The 17,519-nt window shown below is 41.2% G+C and overlaps 1 protein-coding gene across 1 annotated transcript in view; it reads right to left on the bottom strand.

Moving 5' to 3' along the window:
- Nucleotides 1-17,519, bottom strand: part of LOC114653854 (cyclic nucleotide-gated cation channel beta-3-like) — a 170,871-nt gene that overhangs the window by 137,651 nt on the left and 15,701 nt on the right. Inside the window, exon 2 of the mRNA XM_051929250.1 lies at nt 4,088-4,148. Within this exon, the coding sequence (XP_051785210.1) occupies nt 4,088-4,148 (61 nt within the window). The remainder of the gene's footprint in view (nt 1-4,087; nt 4,149-17,519) is intronic.

The following is a 17,519-nucleotide window of genomic DNA, read 5'->3' as shown; positions in this document are numbered from 1 at the left end:
GCTAGGAGAAACAAATTCAGGCAAAAAAATAATGACACAAAAAGTAAGCGACGAGTCACTAAAAGGACCTAAAAAATTGGATTCCTTGCTTTGCAAACCCCCAAAAGAAGTATAAGAATGTGCCTAGCACATATTTTAACCACGCACGTGCGCATGGGAGGTGGCTTAAGGGCTCTGGTGAATGTAATTACCCGCCGAGCCAGGGGTTGGCGCTGTTTTCTGATCCTTTCTCTCTTTATCCCCCCTGCAGACCAAGTGATTGACGGCCCTTCCATCACTGACGACATCTTCTTTCATAAACCGGCAAACCAGCTACCTGCTTTGGACTGGTTTGGACTCGCGTCCCTAAAGACAGCTCCACAGTTAATCACGTGTTTATTCAACCTGCTAAATTATACGAGTTACCAACGTGGTACCCCATCTCTTTATGTGTGCTCTTAGTGCCATTTTACTCAACCCAATTCATGTCAATTTCAAACATGACTCATCTTCACAGAGCGGAATGCAAGTCGTTGAAGAAAAAGCTCGTTAGAGTCTGTGGTCTTCAATGCATTAACAGTCACCAATCAAATCAATTTGACTCAGAAACAGGCAAAAAATCAGACCAATCAGATAGTTTGTATTTATGAAGGAAAGCTTACAAACTGGGAACAAGTGTTGAAGTCGAGGCGCTGAGTCGGTCACTTGTTTAATCCGTCAGTAGGACTAAGCGTTCATGCTCGTTTAACGACCGAACTTTAAAGAGAATTTACATTTCTTAAAAAAGACGTATTTGGTTCAGAGAAGCAGAAACTGATATGCCAAACATGTGGAGGCAGAAGTTTGTCTCCAGTGGAGGACACAGCACATCAATCAACCAAAAAAATCATGAAGTCGTTAAGCTTTACTAACAGAGATACGCCAGGCTACCATCCATATTACTAACTGAAGGTTGTAAACCGGATGTCACGGACGCAGGACACATCGAAGCGCACGCGCACTGCAACGAGCCCGCCCATAGCTAACGACACAGCCACAGAAAACACAGAAACGAGACCAGATGGATAAAAATAATAAACGAACAAAAATGAGCCCATAGCTAATGACACAGCCACAGAAATAACAAAAACGACACCAGATGGATTCAGCGCCCCGCCCCAGAGTCAAACCCGAGTTACTACGGAATCCCCAAAGGTCCACACTACACAGCATATTTGAATCACATTACAGTAATTCATTATTAACAGTACAGCTACAGAAAACACAGACACGAGACCAGATGGATAAAAGCAATAAACGAACGCTCCGTATTAAACGTAAGTGCAATTATAATTCCTAACAGTAAACGACGTATAGCTAACGGAGTCACGGCTCCAAAAAGAAACAACTCAACTAACGGAAATACAAAAACGAGCCCGCATGGATAAAAACAACGAACGCAGGCGCCTACAACAATGAACACAAGCTCTTCACAAACAGAAGCAAAGGAGGCATGGCTCCAAAACGAAACAGCTCAGGTATCGTATAGGCAGGCTGACGTATCGTGTCTACTGGGAAACACAGTGAATGCGGCGTCTATCTATATATGTGTATGTATCTAACGGAAATACAAAAACGATCCCACATGGATAAATGAACGAAGGCTCCTACAACGCACACATTGAGACAGGCTATAGGTACATGAAGGCACCTACAACGCACTTCTGAAACAGTAGAAGCAAAGGAGTCACGGCTCCAAAAACAAACAGCTCAACTAACGGAAATACAATAACGAGCCCACATGGATTAATGTATGAAGGCTCCTACAAAGCGTTTCAAAAACACCAGAACCATAGGAGTCACGGCTCCAAACACCAGAAGCAAAGGAGAAACGGCTCCAAAATGAAACAGCTCAGGTATCTTATAGGCGGGCTGACGTATCGTGTCTACTGGGTAACACAGTGAATGAGGCGTCTATCTATATATGTCTATGTATCTAAACTTGAGGTAGTGGTGACTACTGACAGTGCCAGCAGTGAGCTACTCCATAGTGACCTGCGGTCAGCGGTCCAATTATAATTCCTAACAGCAAACGACGTCTAGCTAACAACACACCCACTCAGCATGGTGGTGTAAGGTGTAGGATCGTCAGTCCCTTAAACAAAAATCATCACTTTAGCAATTCCTCAAGGTATCTGAGAGCCCCAAATTCAAACAAGTGGTGAAATGTGCTCTGGATCAGGGGTCGCCAAGTCCGGTCCTGGAGGACCATCGTGGCTACAGGTTTTCATTCTAACCCTTTTTTTTAAATACGTGCTGCTAATTAACTTCTTGTGAATTCATTTTAATTGAATTGCTTTTTTGAGATTTGCTCTCCTGAATTTCTTCATTTCTTTCCTTAAATGGCACGCAAACAGAAATGAAATGTGAAGTGAGGGAGCCGACAGACGACCAACTCAGTCAGGGCCTCAAACTCCAACCAATTTCACTCCAACCAGCTGCTTAGTCTCATTGTTAATTAAACCCGTTCTTTAATTCCATGGCTTGTTGCTGCTCTCGTGGTGCATTAGCAGACATTTCTGAAATTGTTGATTTTCTCTTTTCTGTTAAAATGTTTTGGTGACCTCAGCAGATCGACATTCCTGAGACCCTCACCTTTCTTTATTTTCAGATACTGTATGATGGACACCAGTTGTTTTGGCTCATTTCATATCTCATTATTGTTTGGCTGCTAATTAAGGAAAAAGAAACACTTAAAGGGGTCTGAGTCTTCAAGAGCAAATCAATTAAAATTAGTTCAAAAGAAATGAATTAGCAGCACAAATGGGGCACTCATTAAGAAAAGGGTTAGAATGAAAACCTGCAGCCACGGTGGTCCTCCAGGACCAGACTTGGTGACCTCTGTTCTGGACCTCTGCAACTTCGCTATCTCAGATGTGTGCCACGCCATTCCATCATCCCCTTTGGACAGCTCTGGTCATGTCATGGTACTTCTTGTACTTTCATATAGACAGAAACTGAAATCTGCAAAAGCAGAAATAAAACCAAAGCAGAAGTGGACTAATGAGAGTGCAGAAAGACCACAGGATGGCCTGGAAACACAGCAAGTGTCGTACTTTGACCACATTGTCCATGTGAGGCTTCAGTGAACAGGGTCGGTGGGTTCTGCCAATGATTAGCCGGTCACTGCTGCTGTGTGTTACTGATGCAATGCCATGTGTTAACTTTTTGCTTGAATTATTCACTTTTACTGAATAAATTTCATTTCATTCAAAGTATTTATTATTTTGACTGACTGACTGACTGAGTTTTAATAATAAACGTGTTAGTGTTCTGCAGGCCGGGTCAACTGTTTGGAGAATGTGGACCCTGTGTTGACCGATGTGGCTGAACAACTGTGACTGTCAAGTCAAGAATTTCCTTTCTTTTTAATTTTCTTCCTTTTCAGTCATTCTGGTGTGTGTTCAGTCCATAGAGTGTGAGTGTGTGTGTGTGTTAGAGTTTATTTATAAGAGCTTCTGCAAAAAGCCAAATTTCCCCATGGGGACAAATAAAGTTCTATTATATACTGCCTTTTACATTATCTATCTATTATATAGTGCCTTTCACATCTATCTATCTATCTATCTATCTATCTATCTATCTATCTATCTATCTATCTATCTATCTATCTATCTATCTATCTATCATATAGTGCCTGCCATATCTATCTATCTATCTATCTATTATATTCTTTCACATTATCTATCTATCTATCTATCTATTATATAGTGCCTTTCACATTTATTATATAGTGACTTGCATATCTGTCTATTATATTCTTTCACATTATCTATCTATCTATCATATAGTGCTTGTCATATCTATCTATTATATAGTGTCTTTCATATCTATCTATTTATTACATAGTGCATTTCATATCTGTCTTTCTATCTATCTGTCATATGGTGCCTGCCATATCTATCTATCTATCTATCTATCTATCTATCTATCTATCTATCTATCTATCTATCTATCTATCTATCTATCTATCTATCTATCTATCTATCTATCTATCTATCTATCTATGTATTATAAATGTAATGAAAGTTAACAATAAAGATGAAGAAGTAGGAAAATATGGACTGACCTGCTGCTTGGGGAGGCTCAGGTCCTGGTGGGGTTTCATCTTTTTCTTCTTTTTTTGTCTCCTAAAGCAAATAAATAATAATATAATGTAAATATAACAGTAATTTTCTCTTTAGCTCCTTAGATATGAGGAGCACCAGCACCGTGCTGTTGCAGGTCAGATGTCACTCCATGGTTGATTGAGAAAGCTCAATGACAAGTGCTGACCCACAAACATTCTCTCTCAATAGTAATAATAATATTTGGATGCCACCTTTAAGTGTATAAATATTAAGGGAGTTACTTATTCACTTAGCCCAGCTTACAATTTTTTTATGAAAAATTTCAATTAAACCTAGAAAGAATTTTTATTGCACATTTTATGAAAAAATAAATTATCCAATATTTATATGATTTCTCAAACCAGAATATAAATACATAACCAAACTCAATTAAAAGTAAAAGTATCTGACATGGAATCTACTTTCTAGGCATGGAATAACTGCTCAAGTAAACATACAATTTAGCTACTTTAGAAAAAAATCAATGAGAATCAATTAGTCCATCTTCTCAAATCAAGCTGTGCATTGGAAAGATTAAAGAAATAGACACAGCATTGAGACAGACAGACAGACAGACAGACAGACAGACAGACAGACAGACAGACAGACAGACAGACAGTGCGTATAGCAAATGAGCTTCAAATAAAAATGAACCTGTAAGTCTATGAAACAGAAACAATAAATCTGATAAAATCTGAACGGCACAGACAGCAGCCACCAAATTCACTTCAACGCGTGGCTCTTCTCGCCCACTTCTATCAAAGGGGCCTTCATAAGCACAGCACATTGTGCTCCACTCCACAGGAATTAACTTTAAAGTTATGGAAGCAGGCAGTGCATTTTTACGGTTTACAATGGTCATTACATTATGATTGGTTTGGACATGTGCAGAGGAGAAGGACACTAAGGATAGAGCTGCCAGGTAAGAGGAGAAGAGGAAGGCCTAAGAGAAGGTTTATGGATGTGGTGAGAGAGGACATGCAGGTGATGGGGGTAACAGAACAAGATGACAAGGACTGGAAGATATGGAAGAAGATGATCCTACGTGGCAACCACTAACAGGAGCAGCCAAAAGAAGAATAAGAATTTTCATTAAAATATGAATTTAATAAGACTGTGATATTCTTTATTTAGATCTTATTTTAAAAAAAAATTATCCATCTTACAAGCAGAACTGCAATTTTTCTATGAAATGTTAAACATCGACTGATTAAATGACAGAATTCTGAAAAACAGAACAAATATGACAGAAGGCGGAGGCTAGGGATCTGCACTGGCAATCGGAAGGTTGCTGGTTCGAATCCCGTAAATGCCAACGGGGACTCTGCTCTGTTGGGCCCTTGAGCGAGGCCCTTAACCTGCAATCGCTAAGCGCTATGAGTAGTGAGAAAAGCGGCATATAAATGCAAAGAATTATTATTAAGGATCCGATGTCAATGGGATTTCAAACACATTGAAACCAAAATCCAAATAAACAGCACAGCAGCTGTGAAGTTTTCAAACTCTTTATTTCTTATTGTCTACTTGTAGAAAATGGAGTCCTTCATCAACTGCAGCGTGTTATTCTTCTTTCATTTTGTCGTAAATGAGATTTAAACTTATAAAAGCAAGTCAACATACTTTTGCTTTGCTCTGTGGGTGAAGAAGTGATAGCTTTAGAATCGTCCAAAATTTTGATCTCCGGTTTTCCATGGATCTCGATGTTTTAGGGTCCCCTGATACTGAAAACACTGATATCTCGATGATGGGTGTCTGCCTGTGTTTGTGTGTCACAGTTACTTGAGGACGGTCTTGAGTTCAAACGGCTGGACGGAAAAATCCCAAACTCGAAATTTACGCCTGTTATGAGGTGACGATGTGCTGATTAGCTTTTGAGCAAATCATGAAAGAGAAAAAGGCCCTCTAGAGCAGGGGTCCCCAACTCCGGTCCTGGAGGGCCGCAGTGGCTGCATGTTTTCATTCTAGTGCTGCTGCTTTGCAGTAAGGAGACTGTGGAAGATTGTGGGTTCGCTTCCTGGTTCCTCCCTGTGTGGATAGCGCTTTGAGTACTGAGAAAAGCGCTATATAAATGTAATGAATTATTATTATTATTATTATTATTATAACCCTTTTATTAATGAGTGACCTGTTTGTGCTGCTAATTCACTTCTTTTTAAACTAATTGTAATCGACTTGCTCCTGAAGACTCAGACCCCTTAATTGTTTCTTTTTTACTTAATTAGTAGGAAACCAATAATGAGATACAAAATGAGCCAAAACAACTGGTGTCCATCATACGGTATCTGAAAATAAAGAAAGATGAAGGTCTCAGGAATGCTGATATGCTCAGGTCCACAAAACATTTTAACAGAAAATCAAAGAATAAGAGAAAATCCACAATTTCAGAAATGTCTGCTATTGCACAATGAGAGCAGCAACAGTCTGTGGAATTAAAGAACGGGTTTAATTAATGACGAGACTCGGTGCCTGATTAAGCTACTGGTTGGAGTGAAATTGGTTGGAGTTTGAGGCCCTGACTCAGTTGGTCTTCTGTTGGCTCACTCACTTCACACTTCGTTTCTGTTTGGGTGCCAATTAAGGAAAGAAATGAAGCAAGTCAGAGGAACGATGAAGAAATTCAGGGGAACAAATCAATTAAAAAACAAGTCCATTAAAATGAAAGGAAAAAGGAGTTAATTAGCTGCAAAAACAGGTCACCAATTAAGAAAAGGGTGAGAATGAAAACCTGCAGCCACTGCGGCCCTCCAGGACTGGAGTTGGCGACCCCTGCTCTAGAGGAACTGCCAAATACCATAATTCTGCAATTAATTATGAATGCTTTCCATCAATTGCTGTCATAATGACCAATTTGGAACATAATGACTGAAATGTTAGAGAAGGGGCGGCATGGTGGCGCAGTGGTTAGCGCTGCTGCCTCGCAGTTAGGAGACCCGGGTTCGCTTCCCAGGTCCTCCCTGCGTGGAGTTTGCATGTTCTCCGTGTCTGCGTGGGTTTCCTCCCACAGTCCAAAGACATGCAGGTTAGGTGGATTGGCGATTCTAAATTGGCCCTAGTGTGTGCTTGGTGTGTAGGTGTGTTTGTGTGTGTCCTGCGGTAGGTTGGCACCCTGCCCGGGATTGGTTCCTGCCTTGTGCCCTGTGTTGGCTGGGATTGGCTCCAGCAGACCCCCGTGACCCTGTGTTCGGATTCAGCGGGTTGGAAAATGGATGGATGGATGTTAGAGAAGAGTTCGGGAAACTTGGTTCCTGTGGGCACAAAGCCTATTGACACTCACGGCCAAATTTTTATTATTTTTATTATTCTATGTGCACTATACTAATTACAACTTGAAATTAGTAGAGCTGCTATATATTATTTAGATTGTTATTTAAAAGTTATGGATCACACCATCTTAGCCTATCACACTGACATCACTGCGTTACATTCGCGTATGCGCAGGTCACTGCTTAAGGACTCTAGTAATGGTAGTTCCCTGGAAATCCACAGGTTGGCGTGGTATCAATACTAAGCCTTGCCTTTCTCTATGGATCACTGCAAGGTCCAAATTCCAATCCTTTAAGAAAAAAATACGAATGCTCCAACCACAGAAAGTAAACCGACAGAACGCACTTTTCTGCAGGTTCCTTTCTACGCGGGCAGAGTGGTGGCAACTGGAAGGTTGCCGGTTTGAATCCCATAAACGCCTGTTATGGTGTATAAAATCCGTACATTTTGGTTTAATTTTCCATTATATTTTGTTCAAGACAAGACAACAGATGAACTACATTTAGGACAAATCAACGCATATCCTCTTCCCTTACACCTCACTTTTATAACAGTTGTTCACAGCATAGTGCTAAAATGGTTTTACAGCCTGGGAAAGGATGCTGAGCCAATACCTCAGGCTATTGATTACTTTATGGACGGACATCTGGGACAACAATTTGGTTTACAGCCTGGGAAAAATGGACATGAGGCAATATCAAAAAACTTTATTATCTGGGAAAAGATAGATTAAAGAGTTTGAGCAAAATTCATCCATCATATTGATAGCCGGCGGCACGGTGGCGCAGTGGGTAGCGCTGCTGCCTCGCAGTTGGGACACCTGGAGACCTGGGTTCGATTCCTGGGTCCTCCCTGCGTGGAGTTTGCATGTTCTCCCCGTGTCTGCGTGGGTTTCCTCCGGGCGCTCCGGTTTCCTCCCACAGTCCAGAGACATGCAGGTTAGGTGGATTGGCGATTCTACATTGGCCCTAGTGTGTGCTTGGTGTGTGGGTGTGTTTGTGTGTGTCCTGCGGTGGGTTGGCACCCTGCCCAGGATTGGTTCCCTGCCTTGTGCCCTGTGTTGGCTGGGATTGGCTCCAGCAGACCCCCGTGACCCTGTGTTCGGATTCAGCGGGTTGGAAAATGGATGGATATTGATAGCCAGCCAATCAAGTGCATGTGTTGTGAAACCACGGCATGACATTTCATAATAAATATGCCTCATTTGAAAGCAACGTCAGAAGAAGAAAGTAGAGGAGGAGAAGAAGAGGAAAGAACGAGGACGTTATTGGTCGTCAGCAAAGCATCATGAACATCGATTGCTAAATCAAACGCCTCCCTGGGACATTCATCCTTGTCATCTGTAACTTTTTCGTAAGCTTTTTCTAAAGACTTTATACAGTGCATCCGGAAAGTATTCACAGCGCATCCCTTTTTCCACATTTTGTTATGTTACAGCCTTATTCCAAAATGGATTAAATTCATTTTTTTCCTCAGAATTCTACACACAACACCCCATAATGACAACGTGAAAAAAGTTTACTTGAGGTTTTTGCAAATTTATTAAAAATAAAGAAACTGAGAAATGTCCATAAGTATTCACAGCCTTTGCTCAATACTTTGTCGATGCCCCTTTGGCAGCAATTCCAGCCTCAAGTCTTGTTGAATATGATGCCACAAGCTTGGCACACCTATCCTTGGCCAGTTTGGCCCATTCCTCTTTGCAGCACCTCTCAAGCTCCATCAGGTTGGATGGGAAGAGTCGGTGCACAGCCATTTTAAGATCTCTCCAGAGATGTTAATAATAATAATAATAATAAAATAATTCATTACATTTATATAGCGCTTTTCTCAGTACTCAAAGCGCTATCCACACAGGGAGGAACTGGGAAGCGAACCCACAATCTTCTTACTGCAAAGCAGCAGCATTACCACTGCGCCACCTGTGAGGACAATGTTCAATCAGATTCAAGTCTGAGCTCTGGCTGGGCCACTCAAGGATATTCACAGAGTTGTCCTGAAGCCACTCCTTTGATATCTTGGCTGTGTGCTTAGGGTCGTTGTCCTGCTGAAAGATGAACCATCACTCCAGTCTGAGGTCAAGAGCGCTCTGGAGCAGGTTTTCATCCAGGATGTCTCTGTACATTGCTGCAGTCATCTTTCCCTTTATCCTGACTAGTCTCCCAGTTCCTGCCGCTGACAAACATCCCCACAGCATGATGCTGCCACCACCATGCTTCACTGTAGGGATGGTATTGGCCTGGTGATGAGCGGTGCCTGGTTTCCTCCAAACGTGACGCCTGGCATTCACACCAAAGAGTTCAATCTTTGTCTCATCAGACCAGAGAATTTTCTTTCTCATGGTCTAAGGGTCCTTCAGGTGCCTTTTGGCAAACTGCAGGTGGGCTGCCATGTGCCTTTTACTAAGGAGTGGCTTCCGTCTGGCCACTTTACCATACAGGCCTGATTGGTGGATTGCTGCAGAGATGGTTGTCCTTCTGGAAGGTTCTCCTCTCTCCACAGAGGACCTCTGGAGCTCTGACAGAGTGACCATCAAGTTCTTGGTCACCTCCCTGACTAAGGCCCTTCTCCCCCGATCGCTCAGTTTAGATGGCCGGTCAGCTCTAGGAAGAGTCCTGGTGGTTTTGAACTTCTTCCACTTATGGATGATGGAGGCCACTGTGCTAATTGGGACCTTCAAAGCAGCAGAAATTTTTCTGTAACCTTCCCCAGATTTGTGTTTCGAGACAATCCTGTCTCGGAGGTCTACAGACAATTCCTTTGACTTCATGCTTGGTTTGTGCTCTGACATGAACCGTCAACTGTGGGACCTTCTATAGACAGGTGTGTGCCTTTCCAAATCATGTCCAACCAACTGAATTTACTACAGGTGGACTCCAATGAAGCTGCAGAAACATCTCAAGGATGATCAGGGGAAACAGGAGGCACCTGAGCTCAATTTCAAGCTTCACGGCAAAGGCTGTGAATACTTATGGACATGTGCTTTATCAATTTTTTTATTTTTAATAAATTTGCAAAAACCTCAAGTAAACTTTTTTCACGTTGTCATTATGGGGTGTTGTGTGTAGAATTCTGAGGAAAAAAATGAATTTAATCCATTTTGGAATAAGGCTGTAACATAACAAAATGTGGAAAAAGGGATGCGCTGTGAATACTTTCCGGATGCACTGTGTATATTCAGACTTTCCTGTCAGTACCTATTTTCTATTATTCTTTGTTCCAGTGGTATTATTATTATTCTTGTAATAAATACCGTGCTGCTTTTAACTTTCTATGCTTTGTCTTAATGTCTACGGAGTGATTGAAATAATAAGTTAGATTTCTTTGAGCACCTGGTGCAGCCGGAGGTTTGCCATACGCTCTGTGCTGCGAGGTTTATTAAGGCTGAGGGTGAGAGCTCCAATCAATAGTAGGGAACAGGACATAAAGTAGGTATTCTTGGCTGATAAATGGCCGATAGTCAAGAGTGCTGAGTCTTTGTATGTTTAAATGTATTCTTGTAGACCAAAAGTAATATTTAGGTCTGAGATATCACTAAAACATCGTATGTTGTTCGTGCCGATAATAAGTACGTCTCTTGAAGTGCTGAGTGACAGGCTGTGTTATTCCTAAAGCACTTGTGTGGTTTAAAGTGATAGAGGTTAACCTGCTGTGTGTGTGTGTGTGTGTGTGTGTGTGTGTGTGTGCGTGTCATTCACAGGGCACTGTTGTGGTTAGGGTCTGCGTGTATGCGTATAGCTATGTATGTGTGTGTTCATCTTAAGTAGACCAACCCGATAACGAACTTGACGAGAACACTTACTCTTGAGGGACAACAGGTAAAGGGTAAGTAGAGGGAAATACTACGATAATACAACGCCAAAAGTGACTCTACTTCGTTCTACTTAACCTGCAATTGCTCCATCCTGGGTATGACGTTAATCTGCGTCCAGCCCTGCATGACGGCCCTCCAACCTGCAGGGAAAAACCTGGGCGTTGGTAGCAGAATTGGCACTCCAGCCACCATAATCCCACTGGTTCCATTCCATCTGAACTAGTGTGGTGCTGAGGTGTCACCCGTTGCATGGCTGCACTCGGGAACTAATCTGGGATCCTGAGTTGGTTTGTCATGTATCAGCGCCTGCTCCTAACCTCTCCTCTCTTTCTGTGTGCTCGACTCTTTCCACATCACAGAACACTCATAAATGACGGCACACTGCAAGACACCGACTGCACCACAATAAAGTCACTCAACGCACCTCACTCAATTATAGCCTTCATCTTTGTTGTACTCCCTCAGGATGGGAACCCCATAACAGGCTCTTTAAACAATCATGAATAGTTGATAATAGTATGAATGAAATGGGCTCATGATTTTAAAATGAAAATAACACGAGTCACGTTATGGTTTTCTTGATCCATCAGCATCCTGCACTACATTTTAAAGACTTCACATCATTATTATTACTTATTATCTTGCTGAAGATCATTATCCAAGGTGACCTACAACAATGGAGAGATACAACTGGCTACATTTCATTATTTTTTTTTCCCCCCAATTTGAGTACAGATCAGTGACGTGACTTGTGTCAGAAGTGGGATTTGAAGCCTTAACCACTGTGCCTGCCTAACATACCAGGAACCTCCTCAAAGCCCAAAGATCTGATTTCATACCCAAAGAACACTTCCTTCCTAGAATGAAATGGCTCTTTGTGAAGCGACGATTCAACGGGGGAACCACACAACTCAATGAAATGTCATCAAAGAGCTAAAAGTGTGTGCAATCTGCATAGAATCAGCACAAAGAAGCAAGTTTTTAAACATAAACCACGTTTAATAGCGAGACTTTCAATAATAAGTTGCAATAAATTTCTTGTGGTTCGTATTCCGAATCAAATTTTCCCATAAAAAATAATGCAAATTTAATTAATCTGTTCCCCAACCCAGAACTGTTGGTACACGTACATTGTAGACAGCGGCAGGTACCCCCGTCACTCTCGACGAACTCCTGGAACTCCCAGACGTGTCTCTTGGCAGCAGCTTTTTCTAAACTCGTGGCTTTGCCGTGCCTTACGACGCTGTGAATCCCACTTCTTGTATTTAAACTTCTCAAACGATCCACTGCTCGCTTCAAATGATTCCTCTTCTGAGTCACCTGTTCCAGGGGTTTTCTTAATGAGATCAGCAGGCAACTCCCTTGCTTTTTCACATGTGATCACCTCGGATGTGCTATCACCTGCTAACCATTTCTGGTTTATCCACACTAGCAACAACTTTTCAACGTCATCCATTGCTTAAGGTCTTTTTTTCGTTGACACTTTAACACCTTCTGCCACATCAGCACTCTTGAATCTCTCTTTCTCTTTAAGAATGGTACACATTGTCGACGTTGCCTTGCCATATTGGCGTGCCAGGTCAGCCACGCAAACACCGTCTTCGAGTTTTTTGACAATTTCTTTTTTCAGTTCTATGGTTATTTTCACAAGGTGAAAGGTGTTTTGAGGTGTTCCGGGCACGTCCAACCGGGAGGAGGCCCCCGGGGAAGACCCAGGACACGCTGGAGGGACTTTGTCTCCTGGCTGGCCTGGGAACGCCTCGGGATTCTCCTGGAAGAGCTAGAAGAAGTGGCCGGGGAGAGGGAAGTATGGGCATCTCTGCTCAAGCTGCTGCCCCTGCGACCCGACCTCGGATAAGCGGGAGACAATGGATGGATGGATGGATGGTTATTTTCACTAATTTCTTCACAGGTGCGTCCTTTAATGCTTCCTTCGGCCCCTTGCTGAACGTAGACTTTCATAACTCAACAGTAAAATAAACAAAAAAAAACTGCTAACGTGTTCGCAATAAAATAACTCACGGATTAATTCGGCGAAGGACGGGCTCAGACTGACTCAAGATTCCTTTGTCTAACCGATGCTGCGCAAACCATACATGTTTGAAAACTCTCGTTGTCCGAGTAAGTAAATTGTGTACAGAGACAAACATCATGGCGGAAAAATGCTCGTATAACGGATTAGTCGGGAAGAGAGGCGCTCGTGAACAGGGGTCTTACTGTACATGAAGAAAAAAAAAATGTAGGCAGGTTGTAGCAGTGCTACTATTGAGTTAAAACTGCATCTCCCAGCAGTCCCTGCAGGGGCTGTTGGGGGTCAAAGGTGGTCAGAGGGGCTTAAAAGGAGGGCAGGTGTCCAAGTGTTTTTTGTTGTTGTTGTATTTTGTGTGGCGTTTGCCTGTCGGACTGCCTTCTGTTTATTAAGCCATATTTAATTACTGTGTCTTGGATTGTATTCGTTGTTGGGGTCGGGATCGTCTGTCTACCTGTGTGCTGAGGACTGTTTGTGGATTCACGGCTTTCCCCCCAAGTATACGAGTGCTCCTGAATGGTATCCTTCAATAAGGGCGCGCACAAAAAGGCAAGCTTCAAAAGGGCGACCTCAATTGAGCGAATATTTTAATATTCTTGCTTTCGTCTTTTTATACGTTCAATCATTGCCTTTATCTAATACATTTTTTGTAATAATTTTGTTGCGTTTGCCTTTATTCGCTGTGCCCAATTGAGGTCGCCCTTTTGAAGCTCACCTTTTTGTGCATGCCCTTATTGAATAGAACCCTCCTGAACCATCCATCCGTCTTCACCCTTACAGTGTCTACCGGTAGGACTGTTTATCATTCCCTCTCGGCGTGCTCTTACTCGTCATCTCTCATTACATCCGGTGTGGTATTCCATGGACTTTGCTGTGTGGAGTTTGTGTTTATACGTTTATTTGTAATATCGCCGTAGGGGTACAGGGGTGGTATTATTTATATTATTTAATTTCTTTATACAGTCGATTCCGCTTATTTGGGCCAAATCTCAAGGAGTGAAAACCAAAATAATAAACTAATATATAATTTAAACGCTTAATTGGGACAACATTCCACTTAATTGGTACAGTAGCACACGCATGCTTCAAGTCAGTCATCTATCGTCGCCCGTCGAAGAAGCACTGGTAAGTTTAGATAGTACAATCTTAGAGTGGAGTAGCACATGTCTGCTTAATAGTCTACCGTCACCACTACCGAACCGTATTCAGTTACCCCTACACCACATATAACGTATAAGTAAAACTTTTTTTTTGTCAATTTTATTTATAAAATTATAACCCTTGCCAAGATGCCAAGAAATTATTTTACACTTTCAAGTAAAATTGCTTTGCTGGATAAAATTAAAAGCCAGCCATTTAATACAAGCCATCGTAGGCTCGCTGAGATAACTGGTGTACCGAAATATACCACAGTGCGTCTCTTACAAGAAAATCAACTGCGTGAGGAATGGGCATTACAGAAAAGACGAACTGCAAAGGACAAAGTACAAACTTACAAAAACAAAAGACACACTACACTTGATGCATTTTTCCAGCATTACATTGTATGTACATACCTAATTATTTTACTTTAGAATTTATTATTATTTTTTCTTCACAGCTTATATTATTTTCTTATAATTTATATTTGGGTTTAATAATTTTATTAAAATATTGAAAGAAAATTATTTATAGATAGATAGATAAATAGATAGATAAATAGATAGATAGATAGAAAGATAGTTAGATAGATAGATAGATAGGATAGAATGTAATATTAGTATAATCGGCAGGATTAGATAGATAGATAGATAGATAGATAGATAGATAGATAGATAGATAGATAGATAGATAGATAGATAGATAGATAGATAGATAGATAGATAGGATGTAATATTAGTATAATAGGCAGGATTAGATAGATAGATAGATAGATAGATAGATAGATAGATAGATAGATAGATAGATAGATAGATAGATAGATAGATAGATAGATAGATAGATAGATAGATAGATAGATAGGATAGAATGTAATATTAGTATAATCGGCAGGATTAGATAGATAGATAGATAGATAGATAGATAGATAGATAGATAGATAGATAGATAGATAGATAGGATGTAATATTAGTATAATAGGCAGGATTAGATAGATAGATAGATAGATAGATAGATAGATAGATAGATAGATAGATAGATAGATAGATAGATAGATAGATAGATAGGATAGAATGTAATATTAGTATAATCGGCAGGATTAGATAGATAGATAGATAGATAGATAGATAGATAGATAGATAGATAGATAGATAGATAGATAGATAGATAGATAGATAGATAGAATGTAATATTAGTATAATAGGCAGGATTAGATAGATAGATAGATAGATAGATAGATAGATAGATAGATAGATAGATAGATAGATAGATAGATAGATAGATAGATAGATAGAATGTAATATTAGTATAATCGGCAGGATTAGATAGATAGATAGATAGATAGATAGATAGATAGATAGATAGATAGATAGATAGATAGATAGATAGATAGATAGATAGATAGATAGAATGTAATATTAGTATAATCGGCAGGATTAGATAGATAGATAGATAGATAGATAGATAGATAGATAGATAGATAGATAGATAGATAGATAGATAGATAGATACTTTATTAATCCCAAGGGGAAATTCACAAATTAGGAAAACTCACACTATTGGTCCAAGAGATTACGATACGCTAACATGCACCTGAGAGTTGTTTCTGAGTTGTGTAAAAGTGAACATGTCTGGAAGAGGAAAGACCGGTGGTAAGGCACACGCCAAGTCTAAGACTCACTCTTCTCGAGCTGGTTTGCAGTTTCCCGTTGGCCGTGTTCACAGGCTTCTGAGGAAAGGCAACTATGCCGAGCGAGTGGGTGCCGGTGCTCCCGTATATTTGGCTGCTGTGCTCGAGTACCTGACTGCTGAAATTCTTGAGTTAGCCGGCAATGCTGCTCGTGATAATAAGAAAACCAGAATCATTCCTCACCATCTGCAGCTGGCTGTGCCTAACGATGAGGAGCTCAGTAAGCTGCTGGAGTGGTGTGACCATCACTCAGGGCGGTGTGTTGCCTAATATCCAGGCCATGCTTCTGCCCAAGAAGACCGAGAAACCGGCTAAGAGCAAGTAAACTCCGATGATACTCTTATGAACAAATTATTGTTTAATTTTATGTGGAATTCTCTTAATTGGGGCAGCCGCTTAATTGGGAGAAAATATCCTAGTTCTAATGTGTCCCAATTAAGAGGAATCGACTGTATTCTTTAATTGTTGTTATTCCCCAGTGTGCTTTTATTTTGTCTCCGTTTTTGAGTGTGTGCTGGTCGGGCCAAGGCTGGAAGCATCCCAGGGATCCTCTATAAAAATAAATAAATCACCGTCATCTTGACGGTGTGAATCTTAGCGGCACCGGACTGCTACAAGGTGCTGCAGGAGTCATCGGACGATAAGTAAGAAGTTCTTCAGTTGTGTCACTGTTCATCCAGTCGAAATGAGTGCTTGGACAAATGTGTCGTCAGCTATGGCGTAGCAATGGATTGTGCAGATTGTGCAAAGTTCAAGTTTGGGGGGCCCACTCAAGGCCGTATAGATTTTTAAAAAACAATTTAATCACTTAACAAAAACAGCTTCTTCACAGTCTCAATGCAGTTGTTTCAACGTTCCACGTCTTGTTAGCATCAACTCTGACCTCGATGGCTAACGACGAATTGTACGCTGCTGCTGATCTTCTCGTTGAACGCTACAGTACCGACATTTCCACTCACTTGTCGTCATTTTGTGCGTGTTTTCAATCCATCCTGTCAACCAAGTCGACCGTTTTCAAAGTAGCTGATAGAGTTGCACGGCTTACATGTTACTGCTGACTACGCCAATGACTGTTGCTGCGGGTGAACTCATCAAAAATGACCTCAGAAGCGCCACGTCGCAAGACAGACTTAGTGGCTTGGCTGGGCTCTCAATCGAAAAACGAGTGCGTCAGACAACTTCACGTGTCAAACATCGTGGAGACTACTGTGCAACAGAAGGCACCCAAACGAGTATTTTAAGGAACTAGTTATATTAGCAGGAATTTGATTTGTCACTTGTCCATCAGTTCCATTTTTGTAAGCTTTGACAGTTTAACAAATTTGTCATCGGTTTTCTTGTGTACCTGAGTAGGGCTTACTGTTCATTAGTGTCACTACCGTGAGTGTCACCACTTTATGATGTCCATTTTCTCAGAACTTGTGTAAAACGGGTCAATGGTGTAGTAGTATCCGGTCA

The sequence above is a fragment of the Erpetoichthys calabaricus genome, chromosome 6, assembly GCF_900747795.2.
Source record: "Erpetoichthys calabaricus chromosome 6, fErpCal1.3, whole genome shotgun sequence".
Lineage (NCBI taxonomy): Eukaryota > Metazoa > Chordata > Cladistia > Polypteriformes > Polypteridae > Erpetoichthys > Erpetoichthys calabaricus.
The sequence above is the reverse complement of the archived record's forward strand: the minus strand, read 5'-3'. Positions and strand labels throughout refer to the sequence as shown.